The sequence below is a fragment of the Balaenoptera acutorostrata genome, chromosome 9 (genome assembly GCF_949987535.1).
Source record: "Balaenoptera acutorostrata chromosome 9, mBalAcu1.1, whole genome shotgun sequence".
Classification (NCBI taxonomy): Eukaryota; Metazoa; Chordata; class Mammalia; order Artiodactyla; family Balaenopteridae; genus Balaenoptera; species Balaenoptera acutorostrata.
In genome coordinates, this window is record NC_080072.1 from 28,255,586 (window position 1) to 28,278,287 (window position 22,702).

General features: G+C 36.4%; 1 protein-coding gene across 1 annotated transcript in view; it reads left to right on the forward strand.

The window, feature by feature from the left end:
* Positions 1–22,702, forward strand: part of DCDC1 (doublecortin domain containing 1) — a 481,625-nt gene that overhangs the window by 12,614 nt on the left and 446,309 nt on the right. The window contains 1 exon segment of the mRNA XM_057552454.1: positions 16,239–16,555. Within this exon segment, the coding sequence (XP_057408437.1) occupies positions 16,404–16,555 (152 nt within the window). The 5' untranslated portion in view covers positions 16,239–16,403.

The following is a 22,702-nucleotide window of genomic DNA, read 5'->3' on the forward strand; positions in this document are numbered from 1 at the left end:
TAGCAATAAATAATGTAAACTTCAGCCAAGCTTAAATAGTACCTTTTCCTGTAGTATGTTTTTAAAATCGAAGCAATTACATTTTTTCTTTTCCTTGTTATGAAATCAGAATAAAGAATATAAATAATGAATTTTCAAAACTTATCTTAATCTTGAAAGGTAGTCTCTTGATTTTTTCTTATTTTTATGACTTAATATTTTGATTCATAACAAATTTCTGAAAATATAAAACATGAACACTTAGATAAAATGCTTAATGCTAGCTATGTAAATCAGAAAATATAAATAGTTGGCATTTCTGATCACAGATGGTTCTTTAATATCTATGAATAAAAGATTTATATTTTGTATTTGAAATGAAAGGCATGGTTGCTATTATTTTTCTTACTTTAATTATTTAAATTGTTTTCTGACATGTGTGATACATAAATATAATTTCTTAGTGTTAAACATCAGAATGGAAATTATGAAGCATAAAATGAGACATGTTTCATGTCACGTATTACCTGTTAAGAAAAACTGCAATACAACATTTAAGTACAACAGAATACTGAGCATATTGTCTCTGATACTTGTAAACAGGATGGATCTGCAGTTTCACAGTTTATGTTGACAGTATCTTTGTGGGAAATGTAATTATCAAATGAATTATAACATGTCCTAGTATTAAGATTATTAATAGTAATTTTAATTGCCTTTTTCAAGATAATTGGATATGTTCTCATAAGTATATGGGAAAGGGGGCACTGAGCTAATTAGATATTTTGAACTCAGTTATCTTTAAAATCTCTAGAAGTTTAACATATATCCTATATTTCAGGAATTTCTTCTTTTAATTGAATGGTTTTCTAAGTAGAATTAAACTAATTTGTAGTTCATAAAATCTTACTGATTATCCCTTGATATTCTGCCTTGAGTACTGATATGAAAAATTTAAATAATGGTATGTACGTATGTATGTATTTATTTGAGGTATAGGTGATTTACAATATTATATTAGTTTCAGGTATACAACATAGTGATTCAAAATTTCTATAGGTTATACTTCATTTAAAGTTATTAGAGGGCTTCCCTGGTGGTGCAGTGCTTGAGAATCTGCCTGCCAATGCAGGGGACACGGGTTCGAGCCCTGGTCCAGGAAGATCCCACATGCCGCAGAGCAACTGGGCCAGTGAGCCACAATTACTGAGCCTGCGCGTCTGGAGCCTGTGCTCCGCAACAAGAGAGGCTGCGATAGTGAGAGGCCCGCGCACCGCGATGAAGAGTGGCCCCTGCTTGCCACAACTAGAGAAAGCCCTAGCACAGAAACGAAGACCCAACACAGCCATAAATAAATAAATAAATAAATTTAAAAATAATAATAATAATAATAATTTTTTAAAAAGTTTTAAGAAAAATAAAAAAAAATTTAAAAAAAGTTATTAGAAAATATTGGTTATGTTCCCTGTGCTATACAATATTCCCTTGTAGCTTTTTATTTTATACATAGTAGTTTATCCCCTGTCCCTATCTTGCCCCATCCCCCTTCCCTCTCCCCATTGGTAACCACTGGTTTGTTCCCTATATCTGTGAGTCTCTTTCTGTTTTGTTATATTCATTCGTTTTGTCTTTTAGATTCTACATATAAATGATAACATACAGCATTAGTCTTTCTCTGTCTGACTTATTTCACTAAGCATAACACCCTCCAGGTCCATAAAATCTTACTGATTATCCCCTGATATTTCTCCTTGAGTATCGATATGATGAAAACTTTAAATAATGGTAATTTTTAAATTAAATTTTCACTACCAGTTAGAAAATTATTCTTAAATTGGTAAGGCTAAGAAATAATATTTTATTCCAGTAATGAGTGCTGTTAGATGGGCTTTCATATACTATTTCTGTAGTTTTAGAAATTGGTACATGTCTAAAAAGCAAGTCACCTTGGAAATACACATCAGCAGGTTTAAAATTGTTCATACATTTTAATCTGGGAATTTAACTTCCACAACTTTTTTTTTTTAAACATCTTTATTGGAGTATAATTGCTTTACATTGTTGTGTTAGTTGCTGCTGTATAACAAAGTGAATCAGCTATACATATACGTATATCCACATATCCCCTTCCTCTTGTGTCTCCCTCCCATCCTCCCTATCCCACCCCTCTAGGCAGTCACAAAGCACTGAGCTGATCTCCCTGTGCTATGCGGCTGCTTCCCACTAGCAAGTATTCAGTGGTACGGTCAAAGGTGTGAACAAAAACCACAACTTTATTTGTGATAGGAAGCATTTGGATCAACCAGCTAGGATATTAAACAAGTAATAAAAAAAAATCATGTTCTTGGGACTTCCGTGGTGGTGCAGTGGTTAAGAATCTGCCCGCCACAAAGGAAACCATAAATAAGAAGAAAAGACAACCCTCAGAATGGGAGAAAATATTTGCAAATGAAGCAACTGACAAAGGATTAATCTCCAAAATATACAAGCAGGTCAATATCAAAAAAACAAACATCCCAATCCAAAAATGCGCAGAAGACCTAAATAGACATTTCTCCAAAGAAGATATACAGATTGCCATCAAACACATGAAAGGACACTCAACATCACTAATCATTAGAGAAATGCAAATCAAAACTACAATGAGGTGCCACTTCACACCGGTCAGAATGGCCATCATCAAAAAATCTACAAACAATAAATGCTGGAGAGGGTGTGGAGAAAAGGGAACCCTCTTGCACTGTTGGTGGGAATGTAAATTGATACAGCCACTATGGAGAATAGTATGGAGGTTCCTTAAAAAACTAAAAATAGAACCACCATATGACCCAGCAATCCCACTACTGGGCATATACCCTGAGAAAACCATAATTCAAAAAGAGTCATGTACCACAATGTTCATTGCAGCTCTATTTACAATAGCCAGGACATGGAAGCAACCAAAGTGTCCATCGACAGATGGATAAAGAAGATGTGGCACATATATACAATGGAATATTACTCAGCCATAAAAAGAAATGAAATTGAGTTATTTGTAGTGAGGTGGATGGACCTAGAGTCTGTCATACAGAGTGAAGTAAGTCAGAAAGAGAAAAACACATACTGTATGCTAACACGTATATATGGAATCTAAAAACAAAAATGGTTCTGAAGAACCTAAGGGCAGGACAGGAATAAAGAAGCAGGTGTAGAGAATGGACTTGTGGACATGGGGAGGGGAAGGGTAAGCTGAGATGAAGTGAGAGAGTGGCATTGACATATGTACACTACCAAACATAAAATAGATAGCTAGTGGGAAGCAGCCGCATAGCACAGGGAGATCAGCTTGGTGCTTTGTGACCACCTAGGGGGGTGGGTTAGGGAGGGTGGGAGGGAGAGGCAAGAGGGAGGGGATATGGGGATATATGTATACGTATAGCTGATTCACTTTGTTACACAGCAGCAACTAACACAACAGTGTAAAGCAATTATATTCCATTAAAGATGTTAAAAAAAAAAAAAAAAAGAATCCACCTGCCAGTGCAGGGGACAAGGGTTTGACCCCTGGTCCGGGAAGATCCCACATGCTGCAGAGCAACTAAGCCCGTGTGCCACAACTACTGAGCCTGCGCACTAGAGCCCACGAGCCACAACTACTGAACCCGTGTGCCACAACTACTGAAGATTGCTCGCCTACAGCCCATGCTCCACAAAAGAGAAGCCACCGCAATGAGAAGCCCGCACACCGCAACAAAGCGTAGCCCCCACTCATTGCAACTAGAGGAAGCCCGCGCGCAGCAACGAAGACCCAACCCAGCCAAAAATAAATAAATAAATATTATTTAAAAATCATGTTCTCAACAAATACTTAATAACATAGGAATATTCTCATTAGGTGAACACAGCTGTATATAAATTGGATTTTAATATGGTCACACATTTGTTTAAAGAAAAGACTATATATCTCTGTAAATTCATTGACCAAAGTCAGAAAACAAATATTCAAAAATTATAATGGTGGCTAACTCCAAGGGTAGGAGATTGTAAGAAATTTTATTTTTTATACTTATCTTTCCAATCTTAATATGGGGATTTCTGTAATAACTGCAGTTACCATCATTCAAATTGTTTTTACTAAGAGAAGTTAATTAAAATTGGGCACATTCATTATAATGAAAATTCAGCTAGCGAAGGAACAATAAATATTGTCTTGTTCAATGTTGAATCCATTGTCTTTTTTTTAAGTCTGAAAATAGTTGGTGCTTAATAAATATTTGATGATTGAATAGATGTATGATGGAATCAGGAATTAGCAAAGGGGCTTTAGGAAAAACATTTGGAGGGCCACAAAGATGCCTTCTTTATGTTTTATTTATCATAACAATGGGTGATAATAATATGATAAGAATATACAAAAACTGCTCTGCTAACCATAGTTCTGGTAGCATAGAAGAAGGCAAAGCTAGATGGCTGGGTTTAATCTTAGTATATTTAGTTTATAGAGTTGTACAATTACAGCTATTAGAACAAAACAAACAAGCAAAAACATTTATCATTGAGATTCCAACAGGGAAAAAAAAACTTATTTGAGAGTTTCGAACTCCAGTCCTTAACCTCACTACCTTTTTTCAACTGAACTATCATTTTTTTTTAATTAATTTATTTATTTATTTTTGGCTGCGTTGGGTCTTCATTGCTGCGTGTGGGTTTTTCTCTAGTTGCGGCGAGCAGGGGCCACTCTTTGTTGCGGTGTGTGGGCTTCTCACTGTGGTGGCCTCTCTTGCTGCAGAGCACAAGCTCTAGGCATGCAGGCTTCAGTAGTTGCATGCAAGCTCTAGAGCACAGGCTCAGTAGTTTTGGCGCACAGGCCCAGTTGCTCCGCGGCATGTGGGACCCTCCCGGACCAGGGCTCGAACCCATGTCCCCTGCATTGGCAGGCGAACTCTCAACCACTGTGCCACCAGGGAAGCCCTGAACTATTATTTTTATGAAGCAAGTTTTGATAACAACTATTGCATTATGAAATACAACTGGAATACAACTATTACATTATGAAAGAATAGACTTCTATAGTAAGCTATATTTCTATTGTCACAAAATTAATTTTAAAAATAAAAATTAGTAATATAGGTGATTAATATGTAATTTACATGTTTATAGGGCACCAGAAAGGTGGATTTCAGGAAGAAATCAAGTGTCTTCCTTCATTGAATTGAATGGTCAGCCTTCTAGACAAGCTTTTTGGGAGATGGGCCTTTACAAAATGAGATATCTGAAAGAGCAGCCTTCCAGGTGTCTCCTAATAATGAGTGTAGCAGCAACTTACATGACCTCCTGAACCAAGGTCATTATCTACCTTGATAATATCTTATATACCTGAGGGTGCAACTGCAGGATATAATGGCTTCTACTGTGATGTGGAGACATTATTTCAGCATTGGAGGGAGGTTAATGGCAATTAAATCAGTGAGGCCAAATCTGATGTCAGGAAACATGATATGTCACTGCTGAAATGCTACAGTAGTCCTCAATAGACGGATACGTTCTGACTTGGAGGGATATGGCCAAGAAGTCTGCCTAAGGATTTCCAAATATGCATTGCTTGGGACTGGTCTTTAGAAGTTACCTCTGACTCTTCTCCTATCAGATATGGACTAGCTCTCTGTGCTGGGAACTGCAGAACAATGACCTTCTGAAGCCTTTTCTAAAAATTAGAACTTAATTTTTTTAGAGCAGTTTAAGATTACAGCAAAATTGAGGGGAAGGTACAGAGATTTCCCATATAAGCCCTGCTCCCACACATACATAGCCTCCCCCATTATTAATATCCCCCAGCAGAGTGGTACATTTGTTACAATCGATAAACCTACATTGACATATCATAATCACCAAGAGTCCACAATTTACGTTAGGGTTCATTCATGGTGTTCAATTCTATGTTTTGGACAAACGTATAATGACATGTATCCATTAATTATGGTATTATACAGAGTACTTTCCATAGAAATCTTATGTTCCATGTATTCATTTCTACCGCTCCACCCCCAACCTCTGGCAATTACTGATCTTTTTAAGTTCTCCACAGTTTTGCCTTTTCCAGAATGTCAATAGTTGGAGTCATACAGTACACAGACTTTTCAGATTGGCTTCTTTCACTTAGTAATAAGCATTTAAGGTCCCTCCATATCTTTTCATGGCATCATAGCTCATTTTATTTTTGTAGTGTTGAATAATATTTCATTATCTGTCTAGACCATACTTTGTTTACCTGTTCACCTACTGAAGGACATCTTGGTTGCTTCCAACTTTTGGCAGTTATGAATAAAGCTGCTATAAACATCTGTGTGCCAGTTTTAGTCTGGACATAAGTTTTCAGATTATTTAGATAAATATCAAGGAACATGATTTCTGAGTCATACGGTAAGAGTGTGTTTAGTTTTGTAAGAAACCACCAAACACTCTTCCAGTGTGGCTGTGCCTGTGAATGAGTGCTCCTGTTGCTCCACATCCTCACCAGCATTTGGTGGTGTTAGTGTTCTGGATTTTGGCCATTCTAATAGGTATGTAGTGGTATCTCAATGTCATTTTAATTTGCATTTGCCTGCTGATATATGATGTGGAGCATCTTTTCGCATGCTTATTTGCCATCTATATGTCTTCTTTGGTCAGGTATCTGTTAAAGTCTTTGGCCCATTTTAAAATCAGGTTGTTTGTTTTCTTATTGTTGAGTTTTAAGAGTTCTTGGTAAATTTTGGATAATAGTCCTTTATCAGATATGTCTTTTGCAAATCTTTTCTCCTAGTCTGTGGCTTGTCTTATTCTCTTTTGTCTTTCACAAAGCAGAAGTTTTTAATTTTAATGAAATCTGGCCTTTTGGTCATTTCTTTCATGGATCATGCCTTTGGTGTTGTACCTAAAAAGTCATTGCCATACTCAAGGTCATCTAGGTTTTCTCCTATGTTATCTTCTAAGAGTTTTATAGTTCTGTGTTTTACATTTAGTTTTGTGATCCATTTTGAGCTAGTTTGTGTGAAGGGTATGAGGTCTGTGTCTAGATTCATTTTTTTTTTTTTTGCATGTGTATGTGCAGTTGTTCCAGTACCATTAGTTGAAAAGACTGTCTTTCTGCCGTTGTCCTCCTCTGTCAAAGTTCAGTTGACTATATTTATGTGGGTCTATTTCTGGGCTTTTGTAGTTTTTCTCATATAGATCTTGTACGTATTTTGTTAGATTTATGTCTCAGTATTTCATTTTTTTGAGTTCTGTGCAAATGTTTCTAATTTCAAATTCTACTTGTTTGCAATGAACTTTTGTATATTAACCTTGTATCCTGCAACCTTGCTCTAATTGCACCTAAAGGCTTTTAAGATGATGGCAGTCCCACATTTCTTGTCTTTTCTTGTCTTCTTGTGGCTTTCTTCCACTGCTCCTTGTATCTCTAGCCTACTAGAAGGCACAATATAATGTGATTTGAATATTCAATTCAGCTGTACAAGATAAAAAAAACAAATGGGATGATGAAACAGAAGAAATGTTGAGCATAGGTAGTAAGTAAGCTAATAGCTTATGAGGTATAGGTGTAATTCATAGGCTGTGTCAAGTATAGACATGCGGGACTTCCCTCCCTGGTGGTGCTGTGGTTAAGATTCCGCGCTTCCACTGCAGGGGGCACAGGTTTCGATCCCTGGTTGGGAACTAAGATCCTGCATGCTGTGCAGCCAAAAAAAAAAAAAAAAAGATATGCGTAAGTAGTTTGAGAAACAAAGGCAGAATTCAGAAGATGTGTTAAATATACATAATAAGCAAGTTAGTAACCTATAAAACGTACCAAGATAAAGCGACTAAATGGCATATATGATAGAATAGACAAGTTTTATTTATTCAGTAGAAAGGTAGACCAAGTCATAATCTTGCCACTTCAGGGCTGATCTCTGTGTTGTCCCTAAACTGAGCACCTACTAATAACATCCAGTATGGTCCCGTTTTGGCCCAAAGAACTGTGCCCAAGAAATACAAATTAAAACCTGTAGCTCTTCACCAAATTGGCAAGCTACAGCTTTGGCCAGGCACAACTGCCTCTGTGTCTCTCCCATTAATCCCTGGTACCTTCTGTCTGGGCCACTGGCTTACATCTCAACTCTGGTTCTTGTAGCACACCATCATGGGGAAGGCTGATATGGGCAGAAAGAACAGGATTTGGATAGCATGATCCTGCCACTCTCCCCCTGTCTTAAGTATGTTGAGTTAGTTTATTGCTTTCTTTCCCCTTGCTTATCACTGTGTGTTTTTAATTTTTTTAGTAAATTGTGTGAATGGAGCATTTTAATTTGGTCTGTGAGCCCTCTGGGTTAGCTTGCTTGGTAATGTGTTCAAGGTAATTTTCCACTTGGCAGTACTCTTCGCTTTGAACTTTAGTAATCCTCCCTCACAGTCTGAGATTTTAAGCGAATACTTAAAATCCCTATCTGGTTGAGGGACTGATAACAAACTCTGAAAGGAGTGTTAAATTATGGTGATTCTATGATAATCTTAAGGACCTTGTCCACAATGAAGGAATTATGAGAACCTGTCTCTCACCTCTAGAATGGGCCCTTCCTAAGTAAACCCAGGAAAACTGAGCAAATCCCAGTTTATCTGGGAAGAAGAGTAGGAGGGTGTGTGTGTCAGCTCTGTCCTACTTAAATTCTCTCCTTTTCAAAGCTGAGGTTGGAGGTACTTATTGGCTAGAATAGTGACCTTCAAATAGTTTTGCTTATATATTCCCATGCACAATTTTAAGTTGACATTTAAAATTTCTCATTATAAACTTAAATAGTTGGAAAAGATGTAACTTCTGGTATATTATGAATGCTGACATTTTAAAATAAAACCATTACATCAGTCTTTTAAACATATCTAATAAAATGTAAATTCCATATGATTTTTAAGAAACATTTTCTTATGAACATTTTCAAACACAAAAGGAAAAATAATAAAATAAACTCCCACATACTTTTTACCCAATACAAACAACCATCAACTTCTGCCATTCTTATTTATATTCTCTTTCACTTTTCTTCTTGGAGTATTTTAAAGCAAATCCAAATAATATTTTATTTAAAAAAAGTTTGGTTTGTATCTCTAACAGATAATATTTATCATAACAATACCTTTTATCCATACCCAATAAAATAATTTCCTTGATACCAGTAATACCCAGTTTGTGTTCAAATATCACCAGTTGCCTCAAAAATGTATGTCTTATTAAAGTTGGTTTGTTCAAATCAGGATCTAAACAGGTTTATAAATTGCATCTGAATGATATGATTCTTCAGTCTCTTTTCATTTGTAACATTTCTCCCTCCTCTTTATTTTGTGCCATGTCATTTAACATGTAACATGTTTCTCTCCCTTCCCGCATTTCTCACAAACTAGAAATTAGATCTAAAGATTTGATTACATTCAGTGTTTGTGGCGAGAATGCTTTTATAGATGGTCCTATGTTTATAATTCCTCTGGAGTCATATAAGGAGAAACAATTTCTGGTTGTCTTATTTTAGTGACATATTAATATATATCAGTGGTATAGGTGATATCAGTCAGATTCATCTGTTATAAGTTTCCCATCACTCTTTCATCTAATAATGACAAACATTACCTGGACAAACATTATCTGGATCCATTATTTCATTATGGTTTGCACTATGGTGATTTGCTAATTCTTTTATTCCATCTACATGTATTAGCTATGATTCGTCTATGAAGAAGAATTTTCTCTCATCATTTATTTGGTTATCCTGAATTATAGCCCATTTAGGAAAGCAGGAAAAGTACATTTATTATTTTTCAGAACAGTTAAGTTGGTGCCCTAGCAAGTAACAAAGGTGAATTATGAAATAATGAAGTTATAAAATTTTATTTTAGTATTAGGTACTCATGGATTTTTATATGTTTAATGTTTCAATCCTTTACTTTTTTTATGTTCAGAGTGCCCCATCTTTGGCCACTGGAATCCCCTTCAAGTTGGTTCCTATGTCCTTTTGACATGCCCCACTTGTCTTTGATAACTTCCTGTTTTCAGGCATGACAAGATGTCACATGTTCATGGAATATTTTGGCCCGAGGCCTGAATGCTATAGAGATTTTAAAACATTAAAAATATTAACAAGCTCTTCTTCAACAGTTGAAATTTTTACATCCTTCTTTTTTCTCCTTAAACTTATTTCCACTCCATTTCTTTTTTTTTTTTTTTTATTGAAGTATAGGTGATTTACAATTTTGTGTTAATTTCAGGTGTACAGCAAAGTGATTTGGTTATACATATATATGTATATGTCTATATTCTTTTTAAAATTCTTTTCCATTATAGTTTATTACAAGGTATTGAATATAGTTCCCTGTGCTATACAGTAAATCCTTGCTGTTTATCTATCTACTCCATTTCTTATCTTTTATGCTTGAAAGTCTTTAATTGGCTAGTCTAAGATACAATAACAACAAATTTTTTAAATGTCCTATGACCATAAGGTTGTAAGTATTGGAAAATTTCCCTAGGATTTAATTTTTATTATAATTATTTTTAGTATACATTTATTCAAAGCAGCTTGGATATAGTGCCATTTTTGATATTCTTTAAATACAAAAAGTAAAAGTTATTGGAAATATATATATTAATGATATAGGTTAGTGGGGAGCACTTATAATTTCTTTATTAAAGGAATAGTGGAGTTGTCTCTTGGTTTGAGGCCCTGGAATGGGCATAAAAGGAATGCCTTTCTTTTGTAAAATGACAGAATGGAGACTTTCCAAGGACAAATTATAGTTGGGACAGGCAGCTTCTTGGGCAGATGCCTTTTAGGAAAGCATATATATGGAAGCCAAGGATCTGGAAATTGATTTACTTAAAACTGTCCACACTAGCATGCCCCTTGGAAAGTCTCCATGTACTGTTGGTTATTGGTACTCAGTGCCCTGACTTGAAGACCATCAAGCCTCTCCTCTTTAACAGCTGACACTTGGTATCTGCTGTGTTCCAAGTACATCAACTTTATGAAGTGGCTACCATTCTTTTTTTTTTTTTTTAAGTTTTCCCAAGCAATTTATTTGACATTTTTCTTGAGAATTTTCAAAGAAATAATAGAAAAATCAAGCAAAATATTTTTTCTGTACAAAATATTTTTCTGTACATGGTTAACAGTAAAATTATGAACTAGGAAACTTGCGTGACAGATCTTGCTTCTCTCCTTTCTACCTTCTTTTCCCACTTTCTACGTGCCTCTATTTATTCATTCTTTCCCCAAGTGGTTTCATGCAATCCTTTCCAGTTGAAGAAAGAAATAGAACTGATAAAAATCATTTGCACCAAGGTACTAGTGAATTAAAGTATTCAATATTCTTCTTCGAAAATTTGTACTGCAAAAGAAACAGGCACTAAGGAATATTGAAACTCCTGACAGCATAATTCTTTAAATATGCAAATAAATGTCTCCCACAATTTGCTTTTACTATCTGAAGTGGCTACCATTCTTAACCCCATTTCACAGATGATGGAACCTGATGCACAAAGAGGTTATGTGACTTGTCCAAAGTGTCACAGCCAGTGAATGGGCAGCAGGGTTTTAAACCCAGACACTCTGGCTCTAGTGTCCAGGCTCATAACCACTGTGAACTTGAATGTTTTTTTAAAAAACCAGGGGAAGAGCAGATCTAGGACTATTAGAGGAGAACTCGTATTCATGTCAAATTGTTAACGGATGGGAAGCAAAGAAAAATAGTGGTTTTTCAGTGTGTCAGTGAATAAACTCTACATGTGTTAACAAAACATAAGGCAGTGGCTTTTTCTGTACTCTACTAAAATACCGTAGTATTTAATGTTAGTCAAATTAAATTTAACACATTTTTATTTCTTTAATTTCTAATTAACAATTAGTTCTCATTTAATTAGTAATGTGCCACAATGTTATCCAAAAACCTATTGTAGTCTGCATATTCTACTTAACCTGTTAATACATTCTACTTTTAGTGAGGATGACACTGTTTTTAAAGTAACATTACAGAAGAAATATTGCATTTAATAATGGTAATGATTTCACACTTACATAACTCATTCCACCTAAAAGCATCCAGAAGGTGTTTTACGTGAAAAAAAAAACTATAACCATCACTAAAATGATTACCTCTTTTGGTGAAGATTGGGACTGTAATCATTCATTAAGTAAAAAGTAAAGCTATTGCTATATTTCAAGAGATATTTTTGAGTAGTTCAGTGCAAATTTTTTTATTTTTTAATAATTGGATTATATAATAAACACGCCAGGATACTCAAGGGATTTCGTTCTGCAAGGTGATTTACTCTCTATATGATCTTCCTTTCTATGCACAGTTGGATTTTTTCACTTATAAGCATTCCGCAATTAAGAAGAACCTGATCTATGAGAACTGAGCAGGCAATGGTTGTTGTGGAAGCCTCAGCACTCCTATTGTGAGACTTAAAGGGGGAGGGAGACTGTGAAGGGCAACAGCCCTTTAGTCTCCAGTTGGAAGACCACAGGAGTGCTGGGCAGAGAAAAGTACCTTCTCTTATTAAACTATGTAGAAAGAGATACCTTTTCTTACTTTCATAGTGATTCAGATTCACCTAACATTTAATGGATGTCTACCATGTGGCAAGCACTATGCTAAACGCTTTCACATTCACAGTTTTGTTTATTTAATCCTCATAACCATGCAGACAACTGGTTTTGCAAATGAGAGGACCGACGCTCAGAAAGGTTATAAGACTCAAGGTCACATAGCTAGAAAGTGGCAGAGAAAGACATGATCTTATGTGTTATTGATATGTATTCCTCTGTAATACTTGTGAGTATAAGTTATATTATAGTTCTTTTATTCTTCCACAAGCTTAACTAGCAGCAAATCTAGCATCAGACTCTTTGAGCTTCCTGTGTTGTAGATTATCTAAGGAGTTAATCATAGTTCAAGAAGGTAGTCCTGGGGCTTCCCTGGTGGCGCAGTGGTTGAGAATCTGCCTGCCAATGCAGGGGACACGGGTTCGAGCCCTGGTCTGGGAAGATCCCACATGCCGCGGAGCAGCTGGGCCCGTGAGCCACAATTACTGAGCCTGCGTGTCTGGAGCCTGTGCTCCGCAACAAGAGAGGCCGCGATAGTGAGAGGCCCACGCACCGCGATGAGGAGTGGCCCCCGCTTGCCGCAACTATAGAAAGCCCTCGCACAGAAACGAAGACCCAACACAGCCAAAAAAATAAATAAAAATAAAAAATAAAAAAAAAAAAAAGAAGGTAGTCCTTCAGGTGCCCTCTCCCGAATGAGGAGACTGTTGGCCAGTTTGTCTCTTTTTGCTGCTGGTGCTTTTGGTGTTACTGTGGTTGCCATAGCTCCTTACTGACCCACATCAACACTACTGATCCCATTGTGTTCCATCATCTGACTGGCTCTACTGGTCCATGCTTCGGGAAGGTCTTTCTGGCTCTAGTTCTAGCTCAGCCTGCAGACTGACATGGTCTTTGAAAGAGGGGTATCAGGGTTCTCCATAGAAACAAAACCAACAGGATGTATGTGTGTGTATATATAAATGCACACACATTAATTAATATATAATTATACATACATTAATAATATATTAATATAATACATTATATATATACATATGTACATTATATATGTGTATATGTGTGTGTGTGTGTGTGTGTGTATATATATATATATATGTATGTATATGGAGAGAGAGAGAGAGAGAGATTGATTGATTGATTTACCTTAAGGAATCGTCTTACGCGATTGGGGAAGCTTGGTGAGCCTAAAAGGACCCAAAGACCCAAATTACTGGACTCTCAATTAAATTTAGATTCCAAGCCATCCTAGTGTTCTTTCCATTTCTTAAGTCTAAGCCAATGTCATATATTTTAGGTTTTTGAAAGCAACTTAGTTCAAGGAATATCAGGAGTTTCAGGATTAGGTTCAACTGCAAACAACGAAGACCCAAATTAACATTGTTTTGCACAAGCTAGAAAATTATTTCTAAAGTAAAAGTCTGGAGGTAGGTAGTCTAGAGTTGGTATGGTACTCCATGTTGCCAGAGATTCATACTGCTTCCATCTTCCCTGGGGCATGGTTTTCATTCCTAGCATCATATCAAAGATAAAGATGACCTGTCTAGTGCCAGCCTTCATGTTTTCATTCTAGGTAGCAGAAAGGAGAGAAAAGAAAGATGAACTCACCTGCATAGATTGTTTCCACTAATATTTGATTGGCTAGGCTTGTTTTATATGGCTTTACCAAGTTGTAAGGAAGACTAGAAAATAGTCTTTATTTTGGGCAGCCATATGCCTCAGTTAAAAATCAGGGATTCTAGTATCATAGAAGAAGGAAGGAATGGATAGACTGGATGTTGGCAGACAGCTGTCTCTACCACAGAGAATTTATACAAGTATTAGAAGATATTAATATATGGACAAATTAGGACATTGAAATTTTGTTGCATTTGGTACATTCTTAACGAAGCAGCCAAAATTATCTTTCTTTAAAAGTCATATAACTCCCCTGTTCCGAACACACCATGGACTCTCTAATTCAGTTAAAGTGCTGACAGTGTCCTAAAGGCCCTATGCTATCTCCACCCCCTCACCCCCATTGTCTTTCTAACCTCATCACAACTACATTTCTTCTTTTTCACCTATTCATCTGCTTGTGCTGTTCCTCACATCTGCCAGGTATACCCCACCTTACGGCCTTCTTACTCTTTCCTGGGTATTGGATGGCTAATTTCCTTGACCCTTTCAAGTCTTTGCCCAGATATTACCACCTCAGTGAAGCCTATGCTGACCAACCTATTTAAAATTGCAATTCCCTCCACCTTCATATTCCCAAACTATACTTCCTAATCAGCCTTTTCCATAGCATTTATCATTTAACCTCTTACGATGTACTGATATCTTATGTTTATTATTTATCATCTGCCTCCACTAGAACGTAAGCGCCACAAGGGCATGATATTTTCTGCTTTGCTAACTAAAAAATTTCTGAGTGCCTAGAACAATGCCAAGAACTTTGTAGGTGCTCAAGAAATAACCTGTGGATGAATGAATGCATTTATTTCAGAATATCAGAAAAAAGGTGAAGTAGCATTTTTTATTACCTTACAAGTAATATCCTTCCCTTAGCTATGATACGTCATGTTACCTTGGGACTCCTCATTACATTAGTGGGATACTCAGACCTGAGACTTTGCAGCTATTTGTATCAGCATGTGAATGGGGTGATTACACCCTGGAAAGGACCCTATAACGTTCATTGATATCATTTCTTATGAACATATTGTTTTGGTCTTAAGAAATTTTAGGTTGTTTGTGTGCATTATTCAAGATTTCTAGGTTACAAATAGAATCCCAACTCAAACTAGCTTAAACAAACAAAAAGGAATCTGCTGACTCACATACCCAGGAAACTGAAGAGATGTGGTTGTTTTCAATAGCGATGTTCAGGGATTCAAATGTTGTCATCAGGAATCTCTCACTTTTTTTTTTTTAAATTAATTTATTTATTTAGTTTTGGCTATGTTGGGTCTTCGTATCCGTGCAAGGGCTTTCTCCAGTTGCGGCGACCGGGGGCCACTCTTCATCGCGATGCGCAGGCCTCTCATTGTCACGGCCTCCCCTGTTGCGGAGCACAGGCTCCAGACGCGCAGGCTCAGTAGTTGTGGCTCACGGGCTCAGTTGCTCCGCGGCATGTGGGATCCTCCCAGACCAGGGCTCGAACCCGTGCCCCCTGCACCGGCAGGCAGACTCTCAACCACTGCGCCACCAGGGAAGCCCCAAGAATCTCTCACTTTTTAATCTCTCTCCATCTCTCACTTTTTCTTTCACCTGTTTTGGCTTCATTCTCAATGGTAGAAGTTTACATTGTTCTTAAAGCTAGCAATTCTAAAGAACAGAGCACTCCTTTGTCTTCTCCATCTAAACTCTGATTTAGCAATCCCTGTGTCTGGGGAAGGTACTTTGATTGTCTAGCCTTGGATACATTCACTTCCAGGAAAGCATGGCCACATAATTCCCAACAGAATCAAGGGGAAAGTAGCTTCCAAAAAAGGAAGGAGAAAGGGCAAAAAACAAAAAAAAGCATTGTGCTGCACCTTTCAATAACTTATTCCTCATGTTAAGTTTGTATAATTAGCGATGTTTTAGCAAATAGCAAAAATTAAAATACTTTGCAACAAATTATCATTTTTTTCTGAAATAGGATTATACTTATCAAAGACTTAGATTCATATTTTTGTCTTCCTTTAGGCTCTCATCTCTGTTCGTTGCTAATGAGATTTCACATTTAGCAGTGGCTACATGCTCTAGAACATGATGAGAAGTAAATTGTGATTAATACCCAGCCTCAGTTAATAACCCAGGAGGATTTTACATTTTAAATTAAGTAACATTCTTCCTCATTTTGAGCTGACAATGACAGAAGATCACAGAGCAGCGCTTTCTCGGTCTCCTTTGTCACCCTTGACTAAAGCCACGGAGGTTTCACAGCGAAGCAACCCTGAAGACACCTTCAATGGGGATACCGTTCACCCAATTTACAAATATATCTCGAATGATTTACCCAGGTAAGAATATTATTTCAGCAGCTTAAACTGAATTCTGAAGGGGATAAAAGTGCTTAAAGAAGGTTGTCTATGTAAATGCTCAATGTTTAGTAGGGATTATGTCAAACATAACTTGGAGATGTGATGGTTGTTGCCTGGGTTACAGCCCTTCCATTTTTTTTTTTTTTCTATTTTATGGGAAGAAAAAAGATAGACGATGCACTAAACATAAATTATTCCTAGAGTCTGACTTGCAGACAGGTAGGATAGTGATAATAACAGGAATGGCAAGGCAGATGCTATTTGCTATATACCACTCACCATGCTAAGTGCTTAACCTGCATTATATTTATTTAGTTCTCAAAACAACTCTGGGAGGAATGCAAGGCAGACAGTATTTTAGACATCTCCTTTTTATATATGAGGAAACAAAGACCTCGAGAGGTTCATTAAGATCACACAGCTGCTAGGTAGAGAAGGTACAGTTTGAACCCGAATGTACCTAACTCCACAGCCAAAACTCAACTATTATACTCTACTGCACTTCTCAGAAATATAAAGCAGAGGAGACAAGAAGTATTCTTCCTGTGTTTTTTCTCTATTAGAAAGTGAAAGAGCAAAAAAGTGTCTGTCAGGTATTGACTATTGGCTGGCTAAACGTGATGCCATGGTTTTTACGTTAAAAAGAAAATGTGGGGCTTCCCTGGTGGCGCAGTGGTTGAGAATCTGCCTGCCAATGCAGGGGACACGGGTTCGCGCCCTGGTCTGGGAAGATCCCACATGCCGCGGAGCGACTGGGCCCGTGAGCCACAATTACTGAGCCTGCGCGTCTGGAGCCTGTGCTCCGCAACAAGAGAGGCCGCGATAGTGAGAGGCCCGCGCACCGCGATGAAGAATGGTCCCCACTTGCCACAGCTGGAGAAAGCCCTCACACAGAAACGAAGACCCAACACAGCAATCAATCAATCAATCAATCAATCAATAAAATATATATTAAAAAAAAAAAAAAAAGAAAATGTGGACTATAAAAGCATTGAAGAAACTATTCTTAAATTAGGGATTGTGTTAATCTCCTTATAGAAATGCTAGGTCATATTTATGTCTTAGAACAGATTGAGTGTTTTTTTTATATGTCACTAAGTTTTAGGTGAAAGTGAAATCTAGACTTTCAGCTAACCTTTGTTTTGCCTTATTCCTCTGAGCTATGAGTGCATATTAGCAACATATGAGACCATTGACACAGTGTGCTAGCTATATGGCTAGATAATTTTTAGAAAATCATTACCCGATGTTTATATTGTAGAGACATAGTTTTCTCATGATAGTTCCTCCCAATTGACAGTGGAAAAAACATTGGTTCCTCCCAATAAGACAATGGAAAAAAATTTCTAAATAGAATTTTTAAGTAGTCCTTTATACAAATGCCAATGCTAATATAATGTGTATTTGCACATTTTTTATTGCTTTTAGAATTTATTTTTAACTTTTCAAAATAGTACTACATTCACTTTTTATTCTATCTTTTGTGATATCTTTTGTGAAACTGTAATTTTATTTATTCAGTTCCTTTCTGCTTTTTTCTCATATTCCTTCTTAGATTCTGAGTCTCTAACTCTGATTTTATTTGCCCTTTTTTTAACACGTCAGTCTTTTATTTTCATGTGACACTTTTCCTACCACCTGGTTTTTATAGTTCGTTTAAATGTGCTTCTTCTATTTCTTTGTCTGGATCCTAACTTCTTTTCTGTCACTATTGTCTGTTACCATCAACTTTGATTATGATGTACCTAGAAAATGAAGTAACCCTCTTCTTGGCAATTGAATAGAAAGTCAAAGATAATGCCCAGAGGTCTTCTACTTTCATGAAAAAGAAAATGATGAGTTTCAACCTGAAAGGGGTCAAGTTCATAAAGGCTAATGGTAATCTAAGATCCATTGGTATTAATATGATTATCAGTGAGAGGCAATTTTCTCTATGAGTAAAGACATTTTCCCCCGATTGAGGTTAAATCTTCTCTTGTCTCATCCTTTTTTTCCTTGCCACCTTTCTTCCACCATCTTTGTGATCTTTTTATGAGAAATAATTATTAAAATATAGTCAATTTGTTGTTCCTTTATTTATATTACAGAGATCGTGCTTTTCTTCACTAATTAACACGCTGTACATGTACAAAATCTGCCCACATATATTAAATCCATTCTTTGCAGCCATGCAGTGATGAGTCACTTCATTCTCATGTTATTATCTGTGGTTTTAATTTACTTTTTATTATATTTATATTATCCTTATTTTCTCTCGTTCTTGCGTTCTTACAATGTTTTGCCTCTGTCTCTTCATGTTACATTTGTTTGTAATAGAGTAAAAACTGCTGTGCCAGGAGCCTTCCCCCACAAAAGATAACTAATCACCAACAGTGTGAGTTCAATATATTATGCCAAAGAAGGTCTGATCCTCCCATTTTACAACTTACCACTAGGAGGCCAGATGACTGGAAAAGTCTAGCTTCATTCCTGTGGCTACTTAAAGGAAACAACATAATAAGAAACTTTTCCTACCCAGCTGTAGTCTGATGTATTCTCAGGTGACCTGGAACAGGGTGTCGGCCTTTGAGGCATGAAGCAGAATCAATTATTTATTGATAACAAGTATCTAGGGGTAGTTCTGCTATATTTATAGAAGGTTTCTCTAAATGCTGAGGTGGAAGATTTCCAAATTAAAATTGCGTTTTAAAACTAATAGAATGTTCTAAACAATTAATATCTCTATCCCACATATAAAATTTTTTTTTTAATAATTTTTAGCTGATGATCATCTAAGAATGTAATTTCATGATTTTCTTTTTTTTTAAGTATTTATTTATTTGGCTGTACTGGGTCTTAGCTGCAGCATGCAGGATCTTCGTTGTGGCATGTGGGATCTTTAGTTGTGGTTTGTGGGATCTTTTAGATGCAGCATGCGGGATCTTTAGTTGTGGGACGCAGGATCTCTAATTGCAGCACTTGGGATCTAGTTCCCTGACTAGGGATCGAACCCAGGCCCCCTGCATTGGGATTGCGGAGTCTTAGCCACTGGACCACCAGGAAAGTCCCTCATAATTTTCTTTTCTTTTCTTTCCTTTTTTTTTTTTTACATCTTTATTGGAGTATAATTGCTTTACAATGTTGTGTTAATTTCTGCTGTACAACAAAGTGAATCAGCTGTATGTATTCTTTTTTTTTTATTTTTTTTAATTTTTGGCTGTGTTGGGTCTTCGTTTCTGTGCGAGGGCTTTCTGTAATTGCGGCACGTGGGGGCCACTCTTCATTGCAGTTCGCAGGCCTCTCACTCTCCTGGCCTCTCTTGTTGTGGAGCACAGGCTCCAGACGCGCAGGCTCAGTAGTTGTGGCTCACGGGCCTAGTTGCTCCGCGGCATGTGGGATCTTCCCAGACCAGGGCTCGAACCCGTGCCCCCTGCATTGGCAGGCAGATTCTCAACCACTGCGCCACCAGGGAAGCCCCCTGTATGTATTCTTAATAGAATGTTATAGTGCTTTTTTTAATCCTGCTTGCAGCTGAGTGTAATAACAACTCTTTTAGTTCCCTGAGGGGACAAATTATTTTTAGTACATTACATTAGGACTTAAATCAGTTTTAAAAGTGAATTGCCAACAACTTCTTCTTATAGATTATCTGGGTTGCTTTTTCACAGACAAATCTTGCTTTCAAGGAGACTAACAGTGCCTAATCTATTCATTCACTTTTTTATGTCATTTTAGTTATCTTCTTGGCTATTCTGAATTGGAATCAGTCTTAGACTATTTTTGAAATATAAACATTTGGTTATATCGCCTTTTCTAGGGACAGTTTAAGTTTAGTAATCTCATCATTCCAAAGCTGAGCCGTCAGTTCCCACCATGGGATGAGCAGCAGAACGCAGTGAGGGGAACACTGCCCAGTGGTTAATGAGGCAAGACAATGCTTTCACTGTTTCCAACCTCCATTGACCAACAAATTATGCTTTTCCTAATTCATAACTTTTTCTCAGATTTTTCCTTCAAGCCTTAAAAAAAACTCTACAGATCCAAACATTAATATATTATTTACTTTAAAAATGTTAAAAGACTATATCGCTTCTTTTTGAAATTTTAAATTTCCTCTGGAAAATACTTATACAATATCTATAACCTCCCCTGGCTTTAGATTTAAGATGTACTTTATTTTTATTCCTTTGCACTTTTGCACAAGCAGAAGTAGTATCCTTTTTTTCCTTTGGGTGGGATGATTTATGCTCTGATCCTACACTCAGATGGGTCCTTTACAGATTTTATAAATTGTTCTTCTTGTTTAGATTTCCTTCTACAAAAGCGAGCAAGTTCAATTTAACAGACATTGAATATCTCCTTTAGATTATATGTGTAATTTGAACAAATACATTAGTTATTATTCATTGGTTGAGTTACAAATAAAAGTTGGACTTATTATGTGTTATAAAATAACTGAAAATTGCTCTGCAATCAAGGTATCTTTACCAATATTTCTAGGTCAAACTAGAATTACATTTTCTTCTGGTGTTCAGAATAAAATTTGGGGGAAATTGTTCACATATATTATTACCACTTTATTATTCACTTTCCATGATGTTTAAATCACACTTTATCTAGCAATTGTAGAAAGTTATTTATATCTTTAGAGGTTATTTCTTTCATCAAATTGGGGAAAAGGTAGGATGACGATTAGTGAAATCTTTGTGCTTTGTGTACTGCAGATTTTATACAAGTTTCCATGCACCAAACGTATGTGGGGTTATTTCTTTTATCTGCTATCCAGTATTTTAAGCTGGTGATTTATTATTGAATGTACTTAGGGTCATTTTCCTTCATGTTAACATTTTCTTATTTGTATTTATTCCAATTAGAGAGTTTAATTACCATTAAAATGGTAATAGGATAAAGACAAGTTTTACAAATGACAATATTAAAAAAACCCATAACTCTTCAGGAAGGTTTAAATGCCATGAGAATATAAAGCGAGAAATATATGCTTGTCAAATATACAGTATAAATAAATAATTTAGATGAAAATGGTTGACTACATTTAACAAAGAGACTACCAAATAATGAGGGGCTAAAGAGTGGTTGTTAGATTTGATGTACTTCATTGTATATTGTAAGTAATTGCTATCCATAAAAATTCTATGGCTTCTGTATAAGAAAAAGAGACATTTTGACAGACAACACTGGTATGAAGCGACAGCAAGCACAAATCCTTGGCAACTGTCATTATCCTGATGTTGAATTCACATCCAAACTGTGTGATAACTTAGACCTGCATGCTTGTTATTGAGCCATGATCTGTCAAAGTAGCCACACTTCCTACTTATGAATAGAATTATTAGCCACGTGCAGATTTCTGCCATAGAAATCTAAACTCACCAAGGATGCTTTGTGTTTCAAAAAACAGGGGAAAAAGCCTCCATGTCATTGTATGCTTATGCTGAAATTTCTGGTGACGTGTTCCTGATTAAGTAAAAGTCAAATTTTTAAAAAATAGTTTATATTTTAGCCCATCATAAAATTAATTCAAAACTAGTAAAGATTTTGAATAAAATTAAAAGTAAAGCAAATGTAATTAGAAATCTAATTGTATAAGTTAGGCTACTATTAGCAGAGAGTAACAGGAAACACAACTGAAAGTGACTTTAAAAGTGAACAGTCCACTGTCTCATGTAACAGGAACTTCAGAGGCAGGGCAATTCTAGGGTTAAATTCAGTGGTTCTGCTGGGTTATCAAATAGCCTGGCTCTTTGTATCTTGCGCTCTGCCATCCTCAGAATATTGGCTAGATCATTAGGTTTGACTCCTCCTACTTGCAAGGCTCATCACATGTTCACTCAACAATATCCAACTAAAGAAGACATATTTGATCATTTCTATCTCTTTCTTATTAGTGCAAAAAAACCTTTCTCCAAAAGACCTCTCCTCATTTCTCATTGGCCAAAATTACTTAATTGACCAGCACAAGGCAAGGGAAATGGAACTAGCATCATTGGTGTTAGACCATTGAGTATTTACCCACTGGAACTGATCAGGGGATGCCTTCCATGGGCATAAGAGGGTGAATATTCAAACATAACTTAGGCTTTTTATCTAAAGGGGGGAATGACTCTTAGATAAATATTCAACGTTACA